Source organism: Columba livia, chromosome 1 (assembly GCF_036013475.1).
Source record: "Columba livia isolate bColLiv1 breed racing homer chromosome 1, bColLiv1.pat.W.v2, whole genome shotgun sequence".
In the NCBI taxonomy this organism is placed as follows: Eukaryota; Metazoa; Chordata; class Aves; order Columbiformes; family Columbidae; genus Columba; species Columba livia.
In genome coordinates, this window is record NC_088602.1 from 168413782 (window position 1) to 168439280 (window position 25499).

At 37.1% G+C, this 25499-nt stretch overlaps 1 protein-coding gene across 14 annotated transcripts in view; it reads right to left on the reverse strand.

The window, feature by feature from the left end:
* Positions 1–25499, reverse strand: part of ANKS1B (ankyrin repeat and sterile alpha motif domain containing 1B) — a 436519-nt gene that overhangs the window by 207425 nt on the left and 203595 nt on the right. For all 14 annotated transcript variants that reach the window (XM_065043836.1, XM_065043965.1, XM_065043826.1 and 11 more), the window contains 2 exons: positions 17431–18014; positions 15257–15329 (listed from right to left, as the gene is read on the reverse strand). In XM_065043836.1, the coding sequence (XP_064899908.1) occupies positions 15257–15329; positions 17431–18014 (657 nt within the window). The remainder of the gene's footprint in view (positions 1–15256; positions 15330–17430; positions 18015–25499) is intronic.

A 25499-nucleotide genomic window follows, 5' to 3' on the forward strand; every position in this document is an offset into this window, starting at 1 on the left:
ATTATCCCCCAAGATTTGTCAAGAGTTGAGATTAGGTTGGATTTAGGTATTTGAGGCAATCCCAGCTTAACTTCAATATTTTTATAGATTAGATACAGGACAAGATCTGCTACATGCATTAGCTCTTCAATGTTAACCAGCAGCTAATTGTAAAGATGATACCCCCAGTCTCTACTGGAAAAAGTATGCTTAAATGGGAGCAAAGATAACTTGAAGCTCTTTACTAAAAAACAACACTGAACCACCCCTCACCTATTTCTTTCCTAGAACATTTGAATCTCAAAAAATAGTAATATATAAACCAGACACGAGTTACCACATTTCACTGATAACACCAAATAATAATAATGAATAAAAACCAGAGATGTCAAGGTCTTGAGAGCACCAACGGGCTTTGCTGTCCATGCCCAGTTATCTCCTCAGGCCTTCCCCCACGCTGCCCAAGGCCCAGGACCCTGTTTCAGCTCGGCCTGAGGCCATCAGTCCTTGCCCTGGCAATGCCACAGCAGTACCAGTCTCTGGCCCTGCCTCTGGTCCTACCTACTGGATGGACCCTGGACCTACACTGTAGGTAGTTTGTCTCCTGGATGGACTCCTCAGACATACACAGTGGCTTTTTTCCAGTCCTATCTTCATCCCTGCCTCCTGCATGGACTATGGACGCATGTTACAGCCTGGTCTCCATTCCTATTTCTGACCCAATCTCATTTTGCTCCTGGTTGCATTCCCTGGATGGACCCTAGACCTAAATTATCCCTCAGAGGCCTGTCTGGTGTGGTCAATGGCTTGTGTTACCAGTACGTGGTTCTGAACACTAGGTGCAACCCCCATGTGACTGTGCCCCGTTGGGTTGGCACAGCTCACTGCCACTAGGGAACAACTGACACTCTCTGCTCCCTGACAAAAAGTCAGATTCTCTTGCTTTATTACATGAAAACCTTTATATCTAACCACCTTCTGTAATATTTATCCCCTGCTAACACAGGCTCTGCAACACCAAAATAAAACTGCAGCATCTTTCAATGAATAATAAAGATGCTGCTTGAGTGGGTGGCATGCTGGCACAGCTCTGGCAACTCACTGGACTCTTTGAATATGGATGAGGTTATATAAACCTTGTTCATCCTGTCTGTGAGCTTCCTCAGGCCCAGCTTTTCAGTTCTCACTCTCCCACCTCTGGAATAGGAATTCAGAACTGTCCTCCCCTACTCAAAGACAGACCCTGGGAACCTGTTTCAAGAACCTGTCTTAATGCCTACAGACAGTGCAAACACCTCTCAGGCCATTGTACTTAGTCCTGCATGGCTTTTTGTTTTAGAAACTGGAATGAGAAAGGCAACTTTCCAGACAAGTTTAATAAACCGTTCTCTAGGCATCATTCCATCCATCATTCCTTTGTCAAGCCTAATGGATCTCAGCAAGAGCTCAAGTGGTCCTACAGGTACAGGTTAGCTGAAAATGTACTTGTCAGATTGGTTTCACTAATGTTTTGTAGCATGTTAATGATTATTTCCTATACTACAAAGAAGAACAAAACTAGAGCTAGTTTAATAAACAAAACCAACACGTACAGTTATTCTCTTAAATTCTGGTCTAGAGCTGTTCAGCTACATCCCTTGCTATTCACTGTTTGAAAACTTTCCTCAATGTGGATTTTTGCTTACATGAATTTGAGAAGAATGGCTGGTCTCTATATGAACACTGTATTCCTATGCAAAAAGAGGGATTTGTGTACCGACAAGATAATTTATTCTTTGGAATTATGCTCTAAAAATATTTCAAATAGCCTACCAGAAAATGGAGGTAGCACTAAGTAACTGAGATGGTCCATCACATCCCATAAATAGAAAAACAGTCAAATTGCAGAGTTCATTTAAAAATATTGGTCGAGACTCATGTATGAAGTTACGAATAACAAATATAATTTAGAAATAGATACCACAACAACTCACAACTTTACACTGAATACTATTCTTGGCATTTAATGCAAATTCATATTAACAATCAATAATTTAACGTCAGCTATCTCAGATTCATAACAACACAACAATCTAAAATAAAGAGCTAAAGGCAGCAGTGGATAAAATTAGAAAAAACATTTTGGGAACTTCTTTTTATCACGGCTTATGAAGTAGGAGTGCTAAGTAGTATGTAGCAAATAATTTCTGAAGGATTTGAAGGCATTCAAATACAATATCTTACTGAACGCGTGACAATGAAACAAAAATAGTGATTCTAGTGTTATAATTGTGAACTCAGGTTAACAGTCTGGGGTAGAAAGCAAATTAATACACTTTAGTTAGTACAATATTCTAAATTACTTCATTTTCTGTAGGTGGAACTAAAATCAGAAACAATTCTGTGTTCTGTAAAATCTATAATAAGCCAAAGATTTTCAACTAGCATGTGATGCTCTCGTGATTACTAGAAATGTGAGCTTCCAAGGATTCATAACTATTTAAATCTAAAGACTGCTATATTAAGAAGGAAACATGCGTGAATCAACTGAACTTTCAAAAACTGCTATTAATTCAGTTTTAGTAGACTTAGATCTCTATGTAATTTGTGAAAGATAAACTTCATCACAGTCTCACTGGCCACAACATCTCTAACTCTAATATATTGGTAAGAGTAACACCTATATCCTCTCATGCAAAAGAGCACCAAAGATATCAAGCAAAGTTTTTGGGAGTTGCCCTTAGTATTCAGTTTATGGCTTTCATACAGTCTATTTTAGAAGCTAGGAATATTCTGCTCTCTTTAAAGTCTTTCCTGGCCACAGGTTGTGAAAGCCTCATTTTTCATCAGGCACTTTTTAACTTCACTAAGGTGCTAATTCCTACTCTACATACATTTCTAACCTGTATTGAACTTGATTCTGCTTTAAGGAACAAATGTTGTTCAATTTAGTGACATCAGTTGAATGAAATATTAATATACATGGGTGTAATTGATTATACAGTTGCAAGGTTAGGATTAAACTGCAAGGAAAAAGCTGAACCTAAGTGAGTGTCTTCTAAAACTCTCAAGTAATCTGATAATTCTTTTCATGTCATTTATCATGGCTTTAAAAAAATATCTCTTAACCTCTGCAATTACAGTAGGATGATTATGAGAGCATTGTAGAACGAGGACACCATTAGCTTGCCACTTTTTAGGCACACCAACACTCCAGCATTAGCTTTGTGAAATCCAGCCAAACTGCCCTGTGCAGGTGACATAGATTATTAGCACTTCCCCTGACTGTCATGGTTGGGTGGAGAAACAGGCAAGACCTCAGTCCTGTTGGAAATAACTTTGAAAAATAGTTTAATTCATTTTTTTCAAGTTCTGAAGTCTGCAATCTACTGTTGCTGATCCTTTTATCTCCTATCTAGATGGGCACAGATCAGCAATATTCAACCCTGTGTTGCAAAAAGATACAGTATGTACAGTTTGATGACTTCAGGGGTAGGTTTGACAGAAGAGGTAACTGACCAGGAAGAACAGATTTCAGCATTAACATTATCATCCTCAGAAATGTTTTCAAATCCACTTAAGAGTTAGGGACCCATTTACTACCCACAGAATCCAGGAAATTATTTAATGTGAGAATACTTTTAAAATAGTGAAACAAGGCACTAAGAACAGTGGTAACTACACAGTATTTGAATTTTCATATATTTGAGTAGTATATTCAAACTGCACATAAACTGTTTATGTGTATGGTCATACAGATTTCTATTCTAACCATATTTACCAGCAGAATGTAAGGATCAGATATCAGGTTAATAATTAAATGAAAGAAAAGATGGTAGGGATTCAGTATGCATCACTCCTCTTTCTGAGATTAAATCTTTCTACAAGAAAAAACAAAAAGGATTTCTAGGTCTGAGAAACATTTTACTTCATGCTTTCCAAGAAAGAATACATCTTTTGTATTAATTCTGTGAGAAAAAAAATACAGTTTGCTTACTTGGAAACAACAGTACAACTGACCAGAGTGCCAAGGCTTAAACATTTTCCAAAGGAGAATATATTCAGTACTGGAATGCGGTCTGAATCTCCTATACTATTTCACTAAAACATTACATTTGATGTGAGGAAATAAGTCTCAGTATATTAAGTCATTCAAAATTACATGTTAATCCTCCAATTAAAAGAGAGTTTGTAGAAGATTCCTTTGTTCAAACAGTCCTATTGCAGACTATCTAAATTTAGCATGACAAAATCTGATGGCCACAAGTGAACTACAGACAAAATTGACACGAATTAGGCTATCCATTCACTCAGTGATGAATGTCAATATTTATGATATTGTAGTTCCATTGTCTTAAGTGTCTCTGTTTGCTGTCAATCTTCTCTATTCCTTCTAGAAGACATATGACAGAAATAATTTGTTCAAATCTAAGAATATTATTGAATTGCTTTGCTAACAGCTTTGAAAAAGAAGCCTGACGTTGAACACAAAAGGCATGGACAGAGATGAAAGGTATATGTTGCTAGGCACTTACACAGAGAGTGGAAATGTAAAAAGAAAATGCATTAGAGATTGGACAGATAAAGAAGTGTCAAGCACATCTCTGATTAATAGGTGTATGAAGAGCATATATCCGAATATTACATTTATGACACTACAGGGTAAAATTGCCAGTATACTAGGAATATATGAATTAGAGAAAACAAAAGAAATGCATTACATTTATTATAAAACAATAGCCAAAAGCTCTACAATTAATCTGTCGTCTGTCCAGTCTTCTGTAAGGTTTTGGGATTCAATGCATCATTAAAACAGATGCATCTTTATATCTTGTTTAGGCTTTTGCAATGTAGTAGTTGACAAAACATTAATCCAATTATTCGTGATTTCTTCTGTAGAATTTATATGATCTTTGGGTAAGTTCAGTGGAATGCAATGCATTATGACTATCATGTTGTCAGTGAATAAATGCTCAAAATATTTCTTCTACATATTTTACAGCTATATGGCTTCTGTTCTCTACTATGTTATAGTCTAGGTGATTACACACACTTAAATTACCATTAAAATAATTCAAAATGCAGGTCTTTGTAAAATAAATATGAAGATTGGTATGAATTTTGCATTAATAGAAATGCATGTGCGAAAGCACCAGAAGAACACAGTGCTATGAAGGGTTAAAGGTATGGTCTGTATTGATAACCAAGGACACAGATGATGGTAAAACACTAAGGAATGTGTCTGTCAAGACAAGTAGTGTGCTCTGATAAAACAATAGCACACATCATTTATCAGCAGAAGACCCTATACTACAGAGGGTGGCAGTAATAACATTACAGCACATTGCAGGTGTTATTCATCTTCCTGTTATTCCAATAGGATGACAGACTCTGGCCTTAAAATAACTGAGATAAAGAAGAAAAGACAATGAGCACCCCTGGAACAAACAACATTTTGGACTAAAAGTTCCATACCATACCAACTGTTGACTCCTAAGGATCTATCAAAAAATTAGTTCGCTATTGCTAATCAGCAGATGCAATGAGAATTCAATAGTCAGCCTTCCATGTCACACACAAGTGACCATGGACAGATAACTTGGCCACATTTGCATGCACACCTTGGTGCTTTTGGGTATTGAGTGTGAGCATGATGAACATGCACAAGAGAACATGAGTGGCTGAATACAGTTTGGCCTGAAACAAGAATCACCTTTGCCTTCCATAACATCTCATATTGACTTTTGTTATGTGAACTCCCCCCATCAGTTCTGCCCTTGCAACTTAAAATTCCACACTCACTTTGCAGTTGTTAATAAGATACAAGAAAGTGCAGAATCAAACCTCAATGTGTGGCTCTGTTCCCTACAGTGCTGTCCTATAACTGATGGTAAGGAGTTCATAGACTTGCAGTTTAAAAATTTCAAACTGTATATGCATTTTGTATTGAGGAGGCATCAAACAGCATTGGGAGCAGAGACCAGCTGCTGGAGCTGTCTTCTCTCATAGGGTTCCTCTTCTATCAGCTACAGAGTCAGGTTTCCTCTGCCTTTTCTTTTTTTCTTTTTCCCTCTTTATGATGTTACAGATATTTTGTCCTTTTTTTTGCACAGCATATCAGCTTCAATGAGAAGGTGGGAGTTGGGAGAGAAATGATGGTATCCTTATTTTACAGTCTGATTGTTGTGGTTGGCTATTGCAGAATTCGAGTTCTGCATTCAAAACTAAGCTAAAGAGGTCTCCCACTTTGTGAGAGGGTGCATGGCTCGTTTTATTAAAATCTATGAATTAAATCCACTACATCAAAGTGTTTAGCTTAACTGCACAGCGATGTAAAAAAAAGGGAAGGAACTGCTTTAAAACATACACTAAATTGCAATGAAAGTATATACTTTCAAGTATATAACACACCACTGTGAAAACTGCCTTATGCCAACTTGCCTACACATATCTAATTAAAATTCTGCCTTAATTAAGTACTTATATTTTATCTGTTTCTGCCCTTGGAGGAGGGAGGATATCAACAGCTTTGGAGGAAGACCACTTTGCCAAAACTGCAACCATATGGCAGCAAACAGAAAAGGGCCACCCTAACAAGGCTTCATTTGTTAAAAGAAAGTTTGACTTCTGAGTGAAATTTTAGCTTTCATAGGCAGAACCATACTAGGGAAGATGAAGGTTTCATGTCTGAGTAGGGGCAGAAGAACAGATGGAAGAAAGAAACTGAGCATGTAGCTTCTGGCAGTTAAAGGTCTGCACAATTTCAATTACAAGTTACAGCCATACACAGCACAATGTGAACTCTTACTCCTCTCATTCAGCTTTTCTGGCTGTGGCCCCTCTGGATTCCATGTTTTCCTAGTCTGCAGAAGTCACGTCTGCTTAACTTTTCCAACCTTTGTGCTCAAACTCATGTCCTTCACAAATTGGAAAAGTAAAATTTCTCGCAGTTTTCCCCACCCTGCAAAAGAGTCATAATTGATAACAATGGCCTTGGTCGTATCAGTGGAGTAAGCAAGATAAACAAAGAAAATAACTTTCATGTGATGACTGCCTACAACTTTCATCTTGATATGATAGATCAGAGAAGGTACACCACAAAATGTAGTCTAATACAGTGGTCCATGACCAACTGTCAATCCCTGGCATTAAATACATACTACATGACATAGAAACATATATTTAGTGGGTGCATCCAGAAGCAATGAAGTCTTGCTTGTGGAAACACTGGATGTAAAGTGGAGTTGTAGTTTTTATTCTTAATACAGCACAACCCCCTGCAATTCTGCCACTTTCAAATGAGAAATGGCTCACATGGAGTCAACTCAGGCATAGCTGTCAGTGTTCCAGAGTCCTTCTGATTTCAAAGTAGTTCTAGAAGAGTCAACTCATGGCTCTCTCTGAAGTTGTAGATGTGATAATACATACTGCTGAAGTAAATATTTCCGAAGATTTTTCTAGCTTCCTTGCATACACCTCCTCCATTAACAAGCAGCATTCATCTTTGAAAGGCACTTACTCAAGTAGCCTCAGTGAGCAAAGTTTGAAGTCTTGATATTGATATTTAGACATAGATACTGAATGTGATGCTAGGATTATCTCTAAGCATAGGGAAAGGCACTGTTCTCACAAAAGGGCAACAAATAATCTTTGTAAAATCCAAACTTGCTAAATGTAATAACAAATTTGCTTATTTCGGCTGTCAGAAAAAGGCTCACCAATATATTATGTTCCAAGACAAAAATGTGGAACAAGAAACTGAAGATAATTCAGTAAACTGTACCCTGTATGTCTCTAGGTGGAACAATGAAGGCACTCAATGATAGGTACTGGCTGAGCTGACCAAAGAAATCCCAACTAGACTGCACTTGTACACACAAGTCCTGGACAGTGCCATTTACAGAGAGTATCCAAAAAAGAACTATTGATTAGCAGAATTATAAATCTGTAAATCACCCTCCATGTGCCAGAACATATTTGACAGAAGTGGCTCTCTCAAAAGCCCAGCACAGTCCTAAACTGATTATTTTGGTATGCAATGACCTTCAACAATTATCTTCCTTGTCATTATTTTAATTGCTCTGACTTGAAACAATTCTTACTTCAATCATGATAATGATTTGATATCCATTACCCATGTTAAAAAAAAAAAAGTTATCTGAAGTAGGTTATTTCTTGATTATTCCCTTTCAAGTGACTTGCAAATGTAAGTAAATTCTGAATCACACACCTCTGAACAGCTACTGGGCTCCAATCAACACAGAAATACTGCTATGTGTGCCTTGAAAGACTTTTTTTATTGTAGAAAAAATTGTTTATAATTAGGTAAAAGAAAATACAAAATTGAAATGTTTCTTCTTTTTACCAGAGAAGTGCAGATGGCTGATATTTAAACATATTAGCTTTTCTAAATCCTTTGTGAAATGTATGTTACTAATCAGTATAAGTATCTGCTATGCCAAGAAAAAGACAGCTGTTCCATTTCTTAAACTCTACCTTGTAGACAGGTGCCATCTAAATCATGTTATCACAGTAGTCACAGAATCATTACAAAATAGGCTCAAAGTGACTTAAACCAGTGACCTAATCCATTCAGATGACTCACGTCAAGGTCAGTTATACCCCAACCATCATTTTTTTTTTTTTAATTCTGGCAAATACCCAGAAGTATTTAAGACTCTGCTTAATGTAACAGAGGTTACAATCTCCCTGCATTCAATGCAGTTTACAGTGCAGAGCCAAAGATGATTAGGGGAGTGAAGCATCTCCCTTATGAGGAAAGGCTGAGGGAGCTGGGTCTCTTTAACTTGGAGGAGACTGAGGGGTGACCTCATTAATGTTTATAAATATGTTTATAAATATGTAAAGTCTGAGTGTCACGGGGATGGAGCCAGGCTCTTCTTGGTGACAACCAACGATAGGACAAGGGGCAGTGGGTACAAACTGGAACACAGGAGGTTCCACTTAAACATGACAAGAAACTTCTTCACAGGGAGGGTAACAGAGCACTGGAACAGGCTGCCCAGGGAGGTTGTGGAGTCTCCTTCTCTGGAGACATTCAAAACTCGCCTGGACACACTTATTTCTTTACTATTTTCTAGCTAATTTAAGTAGTTTATCTGTTCAGTGACTTTTCTTTGAACGGAAAATAATTCCCCTCACTATCCTTCATTTCCCCTTTTAAAGGTAAGTTCTACATCATTCTCTTTTAGTCTGTTGGTACTCCATCTATCCTCCAAGAATTCTCAGAGAAATACACAACAGGTCTAAGTTTTCCAGACAGTTATGTAACACAAAATGAAGTACATGAAACCAATTTTAAGATATCTAACCTATATAACCTCTTCTTTCCTTATCTACAACTGAGATTCTAGCCCTAGGATTAGCTGTGCTTGCCTCCTGCTTGCCGGCAACCTTTTAGTAAATGAGTGATAAAAAGTCATTGTACATTTTGCCTTCTCTGCACCTACTATGAGCAGCTTTTCCTTTCCTGCAGTACCTCTCTTAGGTGCCAAAGATTTCTTTGTTCTTCTCCTCCTTATTAATGTACTATTACGTTATATTAAATCTTCATTTCTCTTGCTAGCTGCATCTCACTGAGTACTTTGGCACTTCTGACTTGTCTCTACATGCATGTGTAATCCTACCACGCTTAGTAAATACAGAAATTTTCCACATTATATCTAAGGTGGAAGAAAATATAACAGTTTACCCAAGCTGGCCTTTTACACTTCTTTTCTTCACATTGGTAAAGCTTGTACTGTGTTCTTTAATAGTGTTCTCTTGAAGAACACACAGATTTCTCTTTAACTTACACCCTAGAGGTTTTTTTAAATAACTCATCTGAATTCATTGACATCTACTGTCTTAAGACTTTTTTTTTCCCCTGGGCAGTCTGTCAATGTAATTTCTATCCCACCAAGTGCTGTGATAACTAAAATCTCCCCTTACTATCAAGACCAATGGCTTTGAATATGTACCAAGAACAACCATGTTCTTTTCTGCTTTCCTGGATACCAACAGATGTTTAATAACTCTAACTAACCCTATTTTCGAGATCTCAAAGCAATCATTATATTTTTGAAAAACAAGCCAACATTTCCTCTCTTCTTCCCTTCTTACTGAAGCAGTTATATCCTCTGCATGACTGGTCTATTATTGGAATATAAATAATAAACTGTCTGGAATGCAAATTTTGTCATAATCTTCAATTAATTCTTGTCTATTCCTCATTAATTCTTCTTTGTTCCTCTTTCTTCTACCATTAGCATACAAACAGCTAAGACATCTGGCCCAGGATTCTTTGTTTAGTAATTTCTTTAATCCTGTTCCAAATAATCCTGTTTTTCTCAGTGGTGAGACCTATGTCAAATTTTCATTATTAAAGATGAAGATTTTTGTCCTTGCCACATGGTTCTTAATTTAAAGTTCTCTCAGAATAGAAACCATGTAGTTATATTTAGGGTGTATCTGACTGATGCTTGACTTGGATGTGACAGGAGAGTCAACAATATCTCTTGAATCTCGAACCGCTTTATCCATTGCCACAGAGGCACATAAGCACTTTTGATTTGATTAGGATCATTCTTGGCAGTATAGTTAGTATTCTTTATTATGTACTAGCTATTGGTAGAATCCCTTGCAACCTGACAAATTTGGGCTCTTGTGAAGAAACACACCAGCCATAATGCGTCAGGTGGTGCATATGTCCCCACACCACTATGAGCAGAAGGTCACTAGTTAGTACCATCTTTTATTTCCTCTCAGTAACAGGGATCTTGTACTCTTCGGGCTAGTGGGTTTTTTTGTCTGTTATCACTGGGATTAGTTCTTACTTTGTCCCTGATCAGCACCCTTGCTTCTGATTTTACTGGTAAGCTATTCAGATGTTGAATGCTACATGCTCTCAGAGGACATCAGCAGCCATCTTCCTCTCTGCAGTGTCAAGTTTTCTCCTCCAGTAGCTGTACTGCTACCAAACTGAAAGCTCTGCTTTATTTTTTTTGTTTCTGAATGCATGCTGTGGATGAAGTCCTCATGACCATACTCAGCTAGTTCTGATTCTCTCCTTTCACTGCTCCTGTAATTGCTTTTAAGAAAGTCTGCTGGACATCTAAAGGAAGTCTTTCCAGATTTCACCAGTAGGAAAATAAGGTCCAAAGTTCCCATAAATCTGCTCAAAAATTTCATCACAAGATGTCATAATTGTCTAATTTTAAATATAGCTATTGAGTTATCAGTGTATGACATACTGGCTGGATGGTCGCACTCACAGAGTTGCAGTCAATCGCTTGATGTCCAAGTGGAGACCAGTGATGAGTAAAGTTCCTCAGGAGTCGGTACTGTGCCTGGCACTTTGTCAGCCACATGGACAAGAGGATTGAGTGCACCCACAGAAAGCTTGCTGACGACAACAAGCTATGTGGTGTGGTCAACATGCTAGAGGGTAGCAGTGCCACCATCCAGAGGGACCTTCATAGGCTTGAGAGCTGTGCATGTGCAAACATCATGAAGTTCAAGAAGGCCAAGTGCAAGGTCCTGCACATGGCTCAGGGCGTTCCCAAGCAGAAATACAGGTTGGGCAGAGAACAGCCCTGAAGAGAAAGACTTGGGGGAGTTGATGGATGAGAAAGTCAACACAACCTTGCAACATGTGCTTGCAGCCCAGAAAGCCAACTATATCCTCTGCTTCATCAAAAGAATCGTGACCAGTAGGTGAAGGGAGGTGATTCTCCCCCTCTACTCTGCTTTCATGAGACCCCACCTGGAGTACTGTGTTCAGCTCTGGGGCCTCCAACATAAGAAGGACATAGAGCGGTTGGAGTGAGTCCAGAGAAAGGCCACAACGATGATCAGAGGGCTGGAGAACCTCCCCCTACAAAGAGAAGCTGAGAGATTTAGGGTTGTTCAACTTGGGGAAGAGAAAGCTTTGCAGTGATCTTGTAGCAGCCTCCCAGTACCTAAAGGGAACCTCCAAGAAAGACAGAGAGGGACTTTTTGCAAAGGCATGTAGTTCTAGGACAAGGGGTAATGGTTTTAAAATCAAAGAGTGTAGACTTAAGTTAGATATACGGAAGAAATTCTTCACCATGAGGGTGGTGAGGCACTGGAACAGGCTGCCCAGAGAAGTTGTGGATGACCCATGCCTGGAAGTGTTTTAGACCATGCTGGATGGGCAACCTGGTCTAGTGGAAGGTGTCCCTGCCCATGCCAGGGGGGTTGGATTAGATGATCTTTAAGGTCCTTTCCAACCTAAACTATTCTGTATTTCTATGATATTTCCTCTCAAATATTTTTCACTGAGAATGAGATACTATGTAGTATAAAAAGCTTTTCATGCCTTGTAGATTATTTGTGCTTGAACTTAATAGATATTTGATTTTACAAACCAAATATATATATATATCTATATATATATATATATATATATATATATTTTACAAAACAAAATTTTTTTTTTTCATAAGACACTGAAGTATAATATTAGTTACAGGACTAAGTAAATACATAAATGAAGGATTCCATAGCAAGATACATTTGCTTTTCAGTGTTATCAGGAATTTTACTGTTTGCTAAAAGGTTTTTAGATGAGAAAACTAAAGTTTCCTGAATATAGTGCTCAATAATCTAGATGTTTTCAGTTCAGCACTAAGAGAAATCTCTTTGAATTGTACACTCTGAACATTAAATACATTGTTTTTAACCTCGACTCGATAATCATTTTACATATATATTCAAGTAAAGCTAACAAAACTCATATATTTATATAAAAACTGATGAAGTATTGCAAAATTATATTACTTGATACCATATAGGTAATCTTTGCTCCTAAGCACAGGATAGATCTCTACATTTGGCTGTGTTATGCTTAGCACAGAGCCAGGAAAGAGAGGAGAGGAGGTGAACAAGAAGTTCTGAGATGGAATTTAGGTCCTCAGTACTACAACACATAGGCAGATAAAGCCCTAAGGTAAACACAAAGCGATGCCAACAATGCTGTAAGTAATTAGACATCTGTAAGTAATTAAACAGGGGCTATGTGAGGCACCTTTGAGGAACACTGAGGCACCTGAAATGTTTCTTGCCAATAAACTATAGAAGCCTAAAAAGAAGAAGCACACACACACAAAACTGATTTAGGCAGAAAACTTCAAAGTAATCTCTTCACTGGGGCCAAAGACCTATTAAAAAAATATCTCAGGTTGTATTACCAGGAAGAAAAACCCTTGTATTGCCTTGTGGTAGTTAATAAGTGGTAATTAACACAAGATAAAATTTTATGTCAAGGAAAATCTGTTGTTATGTATCTAAATAACACTGTAATAAAACTACACTTGATTGATTACTCCAGTCTTCTAATGGAGAGAAATAAAGACTCCTTATTTTCTGCTAGATAACCCTATCACTTTGTTAAGAAAAAAAAAAAGAATATATTTGAAGTATAAGATGTTTAGTACAGTGCATTTAATACATTTCATATTATAATAGTTCCCTTTGCTTTGCTGCCTAAACTGTGTTTGACTGGACCTGGAAAAGGCATAAAGGAATGAAAAGTAGAAAACATACATGTAAAGCTGCATATAGCCAGCTCCACAGCAGAAAGACATATCTTTATTGCAGTTTCCATATACAGCAAAATTGGTTAAATTTAAAGAAAAGCATTTGTATTTTGATTAATAGTATAGAGCACAATTTTTTCATTAAGAGCAAAATCAGATCATCATTCTAAACTAGCTAAAGACCATTAAGAAGTTGACAGAAAAGAAAATATGTTGGTTTGCAGGAAGCTGCCTACCGAATAGAAAAAAAGTTGGGACTCAGAGTCCCCTCTGGGAACAGAAGCGAAGGAAAGAGTGTATCTCCTGCCAACTGAAAGATGTGGAGAACCAAATGCCACATTTGAATGCCAAGAAAAATAATGCATGCAGTAAAAGCCACAAGATGGCTGATGACAAGAGCTGTGAGATATTTTCTGATCTTAAAAGAAAAAAGTAGAAAAAGAAAAGCAGCGGTCAGTCATGGGAAGGGATAGTGTATCACTTACAGATCACTAAGTTATGAAAGATAGTGTGTGCATACTGTTGCTTTTGTCTCCTTTTCATAGCCCTTACCTGCTCTGCAACTTCTTAATGGATGCTTAATGGATGCTATTTGGTGCCTGTTCACTACCATGATAAAAAATAAAAAGCAGCAAACCCTGAATTACTTAGAATATCTTCCAAAATTAATAACTATCTCCCAACCTAGAGTTTCTCTATGAATAGATCTTCCTTCCAACACTGCAAGTTTCAGAAAGAAAAAAGCAGACTGCCAGGAAAACATGCCTTGTACTTTACATGATATTGCCTTTTACTCTTTAGAAAAAAAAATAAACTGAATCTGCTTGTTTTATCTGTAATTATGTTTGTATTCAAATACATTATTTTCTCTTTTTCCTAGATTCCCTTCTCACTCTCCAGCTGCTGTTAAAATAGCTGTGTCAACTTTAAGACACAGCCTTGTCCTGCACAGACATACTGCCCCATGAAATGGATTGTTGTTAAAATACCTTTTTTTTTAATATGTTCAAGCCATAAGGTACATCATCTCTTGCCCAATACATAAACCCAAGTAATTGCATGCACTTGCTAGCAGGGATGTACCAGTACAGGGGAGTTTACATATTTTTGCCTCTAGACCAAATTATTCTTTCCATGAGTTAGGAAGAAGATATAGTAAAATACTTTCAAAATTCTTATCATCACAATTGTGTAGGTTTATGCTGACACACCAACAGTCTAGCCATGACTTAAAGAATTCTTAGAATTCACCACGGTAGTGAAGGTTTGAAAATTTTCCCATCATTGCTAACACCAGCCACTGGCTGTCAGCAACACTTTCAGCCCTGTGCCAAATATTTGCTTGAAGCAGCATTTGATTATATAATGCTTTAAAAAGTGTCAGCAGCTACTGGATTATATATACTCAAGGTCCCATTATTCTAAACAAAAACTCAGCTGAAAAAGATTGGAAAATATCTCCCTAGCAGAAAGGATTCAGCACAAATGCATTAATAGAACATTTTTTTCTGGTAAGACTTCAAAATAACATTAATGACTCCAATATATTATTTAAAGTCACAGCTCCAGGATACTGGGCCTAAAGCATCTCTCACAGTAAACAACATCAGTTCTGTGCATGGTTATTCAAATACCTACAAATGATTTCAACACAGTGGGTTACTTGGCATTATCTTTTTCCCAGTTTTGCTATAGACAGTTAAGTAAAAATCTAACAATAGTTAGTTGTTTTTCCTTACTTGTAGTGTGATCGTTCATCTCTCCCAGTCCAGTAGTAATTCCAGCATCTATTGAACTCATGATTTTATCAATCTACAAAGAGAGAAAAGTGAAAACAATTGATGGGCCTCATCTTTGTTATTTAACTTCAGGTTTTGATGCATACATTTATGGCATTATTACTCTCATTAGGAAAACAACAATCAATATTGGAGAATGCAAAAATCAAAGACAGACAATTTCTGCACTTTGATTTTTATTTTGCAACATTTGTATGCTACCAAAAGCTAAAGCTAGAGATTAGTATTTCTTTTTATACAGTACAGTTCCTTTCGTACTGATGACTCTGGTCATCTAGGTATATCTCATTCTTTGAAACTACAGGGTGTATCAAAAAGACGGACACAATTTGAAATCACAAGGCTTTGAAACTAGGTCCATCTTTTTGAAACACCTTGTACTTTGTCATATTTCAGTATATAAATACAAAGGAGGAAAATGCATCTGTTCAAGTATGTTACAGAATGGATTTTAATTTTATAGGCTCATTTAATTTGATGATAACTGTGAATCACTAAAGGTCTATTTAAGCAGAAATACTAATGCATAAGAACATTGTTTTGTGTGTTATAAAGTACTAAAGCAATTGTTCACTTAAGATTTCCAGAGAATTTCCTGTATCACTTTTTTCCACATGCCCCAAGACCACTGAATAGAAATTAAACACATCTATGTCCCCACATGCCGCAGAATGATAGTGTTTGTGAAACAGCACTGCATTGATTCCAAAACTCACTTGCGTATTTCTAACCTACATTGAACTTACTATATCAAAACTATTACACCTTTCTAATTTTCTGTAAGAACATGACAAAACAAAAAGTGAATCAAAAGGCTGGTGTTGTCTAAGAAGAGAGTCGCAGAGAACCAGGTTTTACTGAGCTTAATATTAAGACTATTAAGAAAACTGTGTCCTTTTTAAAAATATGTATTTGTCACTTGTGACAGGAGAAAATCTGGTAATTATGTCAGGATCTGCAGATTTAGAATTTATTCAGTTTTTTTTTGTTTTGATTTCAATAAACTACATTTTTCTTACTCTTAAGTATTATCTAATATTAATGTCCCCCTAAAAAGGCAAACTTGGACTTGACTCATTTCAGGATTTCATAACAATGCATCCCGGTTATTATGATCAAAACCTGATTCTAAGTACCTTTTCACTGAGAAAGTATCTGCTTTACAACAAAAATTACCTTCAAATGCCCTATCATATCAGACATTAGATGAGCTGGAAACCTTTCTCTAGAAAAATAACCAATCACACAAACAAGTTCTGGATTCTTTCCAAAATGAAATGGCACTCTGGAGATACATACATTTCCCCATAGTAGTAATTTTGAAGAGAAATACTTGCTTCTCTGTAATAACAGTAAGGATATAAACATTTCCCACTCTCACTTTACCTCAGTAAGGAGGGAACTTTTGTGTCTACGAAAAATCATTTACATTCCTGAAATGTATCACAGGAAAAAAAGAATAGGTGTCTAAAAATGTTTTATATCTAGTTCTAAAACTAAAATAAAGGCTCTTGTATCAGCAAGCCTGTGCACTACAAACTCAGTGTGGACATTTCTTTTAATAGTCCCAAATTCATTGTAGCTATAGTTCATTCCCACTTCACACAAGTCAGGTATATGTCGAGCATCATGTACACAGGCTACATTAACAGTTAGAGGATAGGTTACATAGGGAGGGTTTGTAAAATGCATAATCAACCTAAAACTCTTAGGTTCTCCTTGTCTCTTGTTGGTGGGCATTGCCATGGTGGGAAATAATTAAAAATATGTAAATAATGGGCATAGCTACAAAGAATTATACCAACTTTAATAGTGTCAGCCATGAGGGCTTTAGTAGAAAATAATTTCTATGTAACAACACATTGTAGAATTACTTCCGGTTAACTTCATTCACTATGGAAACCATGGACTTCACTAAGTGTGCAGCGTTTTGAAATGAAATGCATTACATTTTGTGCCAGCTGTCAAACTACCACGCATCACACTATGACATACTCTCTGAGGATTTGCAGTGTGGAAGATTCACTTTTTATTCCATCTCTGAAACTGAAAACAGTAACAGCATTTACACAATACCATATATTTGCTTGTACTTAAAAATGAACAAAACTTACTTCTTCCCATTCTGATGTGAAGGAAGGTGTTCTCTCCGAATTCCCTTTGGAGCACTGTTGACTTGGTGTGGGTTCACTCCAGTTGCTTTTTGCTTTTTTGTCATTTGGTGGATGTGTGATAAGATTGGAATCAGACTTCGAAACATTTTTGCACAAATGCATTTCAAGCAAAGCCTTTGGTAAAGATCGTATTCTCCCAAGCGTGCACGCTCGCTCCACAAATCCCCCAGTCGTAATAACCCACTGTTCACTTATCCTTGCTGATGTGCCAACCAATGTATGGTTTTCTACTGGTTTAGTTTTAGTATGAAATATGGTTCGGTTTACAACTGGTGGCTTTTTTTTCTTAACAGGAGGATCAGCGTTGCTTTCTTTCCATGTCTGTATCTGCTGCACTGTGCTCTTGCTCAAAAGGCTTTTTTCCAGTGGGCCACTGCACTGGTTTGTTTTGCTGTACAGCTGGAGCGGGTTATCAGGTGGGTCACAGGCAGGTGATGAGCCATGAAGTAAACCTGCAAACTGTTCAGCGGGATGTCCTTCAGGAAGCTCGCTTTCAGTGGATGTTTCTCCCTGGCAAAGACGCTCTGAAATGAGAGAGTACCTTGTAAAAAAAAAAGTGTGATAAAATACCGAAAACAACAAAACCTTTACTCTCCACAAAAAGGACTTTTGTATGCTGCTTGCTTCTTTCTTATGTACAGAAACAAAAGATACTTATGCCATGAATTTATTTATTAGTCTCTTAAAAAAACAATTCTCTCCTTTCTTGTTGAAAAACAGCCAAAACTACTCAATGCTACACATGAAATCCAGGGGAAAAAAAATAAAAAAGAAAAAATGTAAAATAAAATAGGTCACTGCTATTCCATAAACTTGGTGGTGTCTCTTTTAATTTGTTATTGAAATATGTACAAATTATATGATTTAGTATGATGAATTAGCTAGTTACTTTGCAGGTAGTAAAACACATGAAGAACCAGTATTGTCAAGAGTATTGTTAGCAATTTTTCTTTTTATAGTCATTATAATGATAGTGAATTTACACTATGCTGCCTTTTTGCTGACAGTCTCTAGAGAATAGATTTGAAGTGTTATTTTTATTTCTGGGAACTTTTGAGAGCAGATTCAGAATAACAGAGCCACTGGAAAAAAAGAATAGGAAATCAAGCCTTTTTGAAACATTTTTTATACACAATTTAGCACACACACATACAAAAAGAAACTACAGAAAAAATGCCATTTTTGGCACAGTTCAGAATGGTTTATTAAAAATTTATAGCCCTTTTAATGTCTGTTGCTGTAAGAACTAGGAGAAAAAAAAAAAGAGACCTTTTTCTACCTGTGCTGCGTCATTTAAAGCGTTGGTGTGGTTAAGATCACTCTATCCACATGGCATTAATTTTGCATGTTCTACTCAGAATCACTGTGTCCCCAATAACAGTTGCATCTCTATACTTCATTAAAGACAAAAACATTCATCTAATTCCTGCGAGAAGTTGTATGTTGATATGTAGCCTCCAAGTGCAGGACTGTATGCACATACTACCAGAAGGAACCAAACAATAGCATAATGTCATACTTTGCTTAGAAACTGAACAGTTTCCTCCTATTTGCTAAAATACCTGTTTGTAAAAATAAAACCACAAATCTCAAAATATGATTTCTAAAAGGAGGTGGTATTTGATTATGTGAATGATAAAAGAAAGTGTTTGGTGTGTACTTTAAAACACCATCAGCTCTTCCACTAGTCAGCAGCTTGAAAGTGTAAAATCACATATTTTTTCATTTGTTAAAATTTCAAGATAAAAATGACTTGCAACTTACTTGCAGCTGGGGTTTTGAAAAAACATATACATCATACTGACTGTTGTTTGGCCTTATGTTTTGGACAATGAGAGCACCTGTGTTTAGGTAACATAGGCCTGTGATAGACTTGGAGGCACCTAATAGAAGGAACATGCTTGAGATTCCTGCCATGCTGTGGGAAAGATCAAAGCACAGCAGTAAACTACACCTGTGTGAATCCCTGACATCCAGGTGAAAATGGCAGGTATGGTGACCCTCTAGCAAGGACTGAGCTCTGCCTCTGCCCAGGTCCTGCTTCAGAGATCCTCTGGTTCACAAGGTAACAAAAATAAATTTACTCTTTGCATTTCATCTGTTGTTTTGTGGTTGTTCCTGCATCCTGTCTGTGTTGGTCCACACGCTCAGAAAATTTACTTTTCCTCTTTGGTAAACAACTGACTAGAATATATACTTGTTACAGAATCACAGAATCGACTGGGTTGGAAAAGACCTCAGAGATGATCAAGTCTAACCCTTGGTCCAACTCCAGTCCATTTACTAGATCATGGCACTAAGTGCCATGTCCAATCTCAGTTTAAAAACCTCCAGGGATGGTGAGTCCACCACCTCCCTGGGCAGGCCATTCCAACGCCTGACCACTCTCTCTGTAAAGAATTTCTTTCTAATATCCAGCCTAAATTTCCCCTGGCAGAGTTTAAGCCCATGCCCCCTTGTCCTATTGCTAACTGCCTGGGAGAAGAGACCAATCCCCACCTGGCTATAACTTCCCTTCAGGTAGTTATAGAGAGTGATGAGGTCACCTCTAAGCCTCCTCTTCTCTAGACTAAACAACCCCAGCTCCCTCAGCCTCTCCCCATAGGTCTTGTGTTCAAGTCCCTTCACCAGTCTTGTTACTTTAGACCTTTTGCAACTAAAAGGATGTGGGGTGTTGTGGCAAAAGGTTGAATATGGGATATGACAGAGCTTAGGAATCAATAATGCCAGAAAAGTTGTTCTGGGGGGAAAGAGCCAGGGAAAAGGGGAACATGGGATGGGACATTCTCACTTCCTTTCATTTCTGAAAGTTGCTGAATTAAATATATGTCTGCAATTTTGAAGGTGAACTTAAAATGAAAAACAAATGATGCAAATAATGTTTGACTTTGGTGTTTTTTCCCTTACAAGAAAAACCCAGTATCTGGGATTCAGGTCCAGATTAAGACATCTTATACATAAATACATAGGTAAGAAGTATGTAAGCTCCCGCCATAGTGAGAGATCAGGTTGATAAAGTCAGTGTGACCTAGAGAGTGATGCCACTCACTCCATGCTGTAGCTGGTCAGCTGAATCCTTCCCCGTACTCTGGTAACTGTATTGACTAGACTGCCAATGCTTATAATGGGAGATGGCATCCAGTTTGCATTCAGGTACCTACATTCAAATGTCTTAATCATGAATTGAATTATCTTCTACTGTTCCAGAGATGAGTCTTAGCAGTTGTCTATTGAACACACTTCAGAGATAAATGCTTTTGTCAAGACAAAGAAAAAAGAATACATCGGGAAAAAGAAAACCTTACAGACACATGGATTGCAAGGATTTCAACAATATCTAAAATATCTTCACTACATTTATACTGCTAAATTAAACTTTTCTTTTATACTTTTTACTTAAATGAAGACCTTTGTTAATTACACGACGTGGGAATTGAAGATCTTATAGCTATGCCTTCTTCATCACATGATTTTGAGGAATGCAAACCACATCTATATTGGGCAATGAAAAAGACTGGGGTTGTCTGGAAAACATAGTATGTGGTCATGATGAAGGTTAAGAACCAAGTAGCACTGCACGCTGCACTGCAACCCTAGAACAGGTTATCCAGAGAAGTGGTTTCTCCATCCTTGGAGGTTTTCAGGTTTTTTCCTGTCTGGGAAAAGTCATGCCTGATCTGATGATGAAAGTTCTGCTCCAAACAGGACCTCTAAACATCCGTTCCAAACAACACTTTAATGATCCAATTATAATTCTGAATACTTTGACTTTTGAATTGTTAACTGCTAAGGCTAATGCTCTTTTAATACAGAATTATATTATAATTTTAGTTCCATAATGCAGCTAATGCTTAATACTTTTATGTTCAGAGAATAATGAGAGTACAGAGATGGACTATACCACAGCTCTAAATAGTGTAGTAGCCTACTACTCACTGTATTGTTTTAAAGAAATCATAAAAGGAAAATATAATCCAGGCAATAGATAGTCATAAAATAATTTGCCAGAGTATCCTTTTGTTTCTTATTCCAAGTTGGTATTTGTTGACCTAAGACATGAAGCATGAGATATTAAGTAATCTCTTCAAATTGTACCATATCTAAAACTGCAACTACATGTTGATGATCAGAGGCCTGGAACAGCTCTCCTTTAAGGACAGGCTGAGAGAGTTAGAGTTGTTCAGCCTGGAGAAGAGAAGGCTCCAGGGAGATCTTACTGCAGCCTTCCAGTACCTAAGGAGGACCTACAAGACAGAGAGGAACATTTTACAAGGACATGTAGTAATAAGACAAGGGTTAATGGCTTTAAACTGAAAGAGGGTAGATTTAGATTACATACAAAGAAGAAATTCTTCACTGAGGGTGGTGAAACACTGGAACAGGTTGCCCAGATTTGTGGATGCTCCATCCCTGGAAGTGTTCAAAGTCAGGTTGGATGGGGCTTATGAGCAACATGATCTCGTGGATAGATGTCTCTGCTCATGGCAGGGAGGGTTGGTCCCTTTCAACCCAAACCATTCTACAACTCTATGATTCTCTGTCTTCATAGAATCTCAGTCTCAAGAGCTTAAAGTATGAAGACCTCCAAACAGGAGAATATAATGCTTCTTCTGTATCCTTGCTAGAACAGGCAACTTAAAAAAAAATCCTTCCTGAGCTTTTAATAATTACTCATATCTGAGATTGGTGTCTATTGTTGCATATTTCTGACAAAAATATTAAGGCAACTGATACTGAAATCTATATTTCTTCTGAGGCTTACTCATGATGCACAAAATGTGATATTTTATGTGTTATATTATGTCTGTTTTTAAACATATCAAAATTATTCTCATTCTTTTGAATACTACTGTGCATCGAAAACAATCCTTTCATTAAGTTGTCTATAATGATGATCGATGTCCTGTGTGGTTAGAATTAATCTTAAATCTACTGATATACCTGAGAAATTCAGACTCTCCATTCCTATTGTGTTCTATCCCCTAACTTTATCATATGCTTTTGAACTGTTTTATTAGATGCTTTATTTTTATTTGTTTCAACCAACTTAACTGGCAGTAAGAAACAATATGAAATGCAACTATATTGCACAGGTTTATACTCAGTGAATAGTAAGTTAACAATACAGTTTTGATTCCTCATGGGCTTTTGAGTAAGTCTTCTGAGAATGGACTTCAAGAAAAAGCATGAGGATACCAGGGAGAGAGAATAGGTGGAGAAGTTCAAGCACTTGGATTGAATCCCAATGGACAGAACGTTTGTTTATGATAAATTGTTTTTTTTTCTTTTTGCAAGAACATTTATTTTTGTACTCTTAAAAAAGAAGCCAACAGGAAGAGATCTTGCTTCCTCACCAGATATTGCTTTTCTTACCACCCTGTCTTTTTACTTGTAAACAGCATCCTAAATACCAAAACATAAACTATGTTATTTCTACAGATCTTTAGTGTTATTACAAGTGCACATACAGCTTACCCATCTGAGTGGATTACTTCTGAAAATCACTGTGACACTGCCATATCTGTGTTGCATGAAAAACATTTACATTTGGAACTACAAATAAATTCAGTTCTGCCATAATCTCAAAGCCACAGATACATATTGCTATTATCACCAGTTTATATAGAACCAAACTGGCATTCAGGCAGCAGATTGCAATTCAATCAGCTATTTATTTACACACTGGTGCACCCCAGCACACTTGCCTGTGGTACATATATAGAATTCTGTCGAATACCATTTCTCACTTTCAGTATTTGAGAGCTACAATTTACAGATGCTTCATCAAACTCACATACCTATTTTCTGAATCTGACTCCAAGACTACTGAGCACATTAAGAAAATCAGGAGCTTACTAAACACTGTGAATTTTACATTCATGCAAAGTTGGAAATCATATTCACGTTTGTATCTCAAGAGACTAAATGTTAAAAAGTAAAGTACATTGAGAAGAATAACAGTTATAATAATAGTAATGAAAAGAGTGGTAATAGATAAATTATAAGGACAGAGTCACATCTTTAACAGGCATTGCTGTTGCCATGGCACAAGTTTCTAATATAAAATAAAAATCCACATGAAATTTGTTCTATAGCTATGGTAACAAATGTATTGTGACACTTGCATTATTAATCTATTCAAGTTCTGTTTCATTTGATACAGAAAGATTTTTTTTTAGCAGCACACTCTGCACGTGTGTAATATCTGCCCAAAAATGTATTCTCAATTCCCTTTTCCACATACTCAGCTGATTGATAAAACTAACAGTCACAGCTGAGTAATATTTGGAGAGTACCCTCTCGCAGAGGGATGGTGAGCAAGGAAGTAATCTTATTTGCATGGTGAAGATTGCTTTGGACACACTAGAATACCTTCAGGAGCAATGATATTGTTTGTACTGCCAAAGTGATATCATAAAATGGCATGACTGGCAAGAAAGGTGTAAGACAGAAAATTAATAGTATTTAAAAACTGAAGCCACAATATTCTGGAAGGCATTATTTAACACAGCAAACAGCATGGTGCCCTGACCAAGCTCCAGCTCTTTGATGGTAGTGTGTTGCCTGCAGATAATCTTTGATGAGGCAGTGCAATGTTTTCTCACTCTAGTAAATGTTATAGCAAGGTACCACGGACCTGTGTGGGAGAGAGAGCAACACGATTACTAAATGACTAATGAAGAATGTGGGTTTCTACTGTCACCAGCAACAACACAGAAAAGGAGCAACAGTGTCCAGCCAGATTGCTGTTTCTCCTTCTTCTTCCTCCGAAGTCTGAAGAAACCACCAGAAGGTGGTTTGCAAGGTTGGTGCCAGTGGTCTCCAGGCTCTGTGCCAGGGTTCCAACATTACCAGCTTCTCAAAGCTGTACAGTCCCTGAGAAACCACAGTAAGTCTCTGTGGATTATGTCTTTGCTCTTACCAGCTTCATAACTGCCAATTCAAGCCCTTAACATCACAGTCTGCACTTGACTGTACTGAAGGATTTTCCTGCCTCACTATTGCTACCTTCTCAGTAATTTCACTGTCCACATTTCCCTTATCTGTTTCACAAGGAACCATCAGGAATTGCAAAAGACAAGAAAGATTTCAGAGGAAAGACAGTTCCGTATGGTGCTTTCACAACGTTGCTTGCCAGCCTCTAATGAAGAAAAAAGCCTTCTGTGAGGAGAGGTATTAGTTGGTAATTACTGCTAATTCTAAGCACATTAAAATACTGAAATATAGTTCTTGCCCAAAATTTCAGCAATAGGAGTGTAATCTGGTGCAAACAGAGTTAATTTTAACTCTTATTGACATATTGACTCTCCTGTAAATTTTCAGAAATTTGTTTCGATATTCGGAGAGTATATTCTGTATTCGAGGAGGAAACAAATGCAATTCTTACATAGATCACATAAGGGATTAATCTTTAACTGCAAAATTCAAACTAGACAAAAATAAAGAACTGCAGCTGCCACCTCCATAATGCTGTTTCCATGAGAATTTCTTTCCGCCTGACTACATAAGGCATGGGGTCCTAGACAGCTTAATGACAGGCAGCCTCCCATGAACCATCACATTTAATAGCACAAGAATCTTCCTCCTCATAAAAATAAGAAAACTAACATGTTAACATATTTATGGGCTAAAAATTTCAAGCAAATAAAATAATTTTCAGCATCCTCCAGGTGAAATGCTGAACTAATTCAACATTCCTGTTCAAGCTAAAATTCTACTATAATAAGATATTTCAACTTTACCAGGCAACAAAAAGGAAAGAAAACCCACAGTATTTCTTTGTAATACTCAAGCCAGCTTTCATGGGAAATTCTGAGAAATGAATGGAAATTGATGCAAAATGTAATTTTGCAGAAAGATCACATATAATTGCATTGAGAAATTCTGCGGTAATCTCTTCTTGCAGGATAAAGCTAGCAGTTGAGTGGGCTGTGGTTGTGCTCAGAAAGTACATGTTAATTTGACAATGTAGTACAGAAGGGAAGAGTTTAGAAGAGGAAAATTTTGTG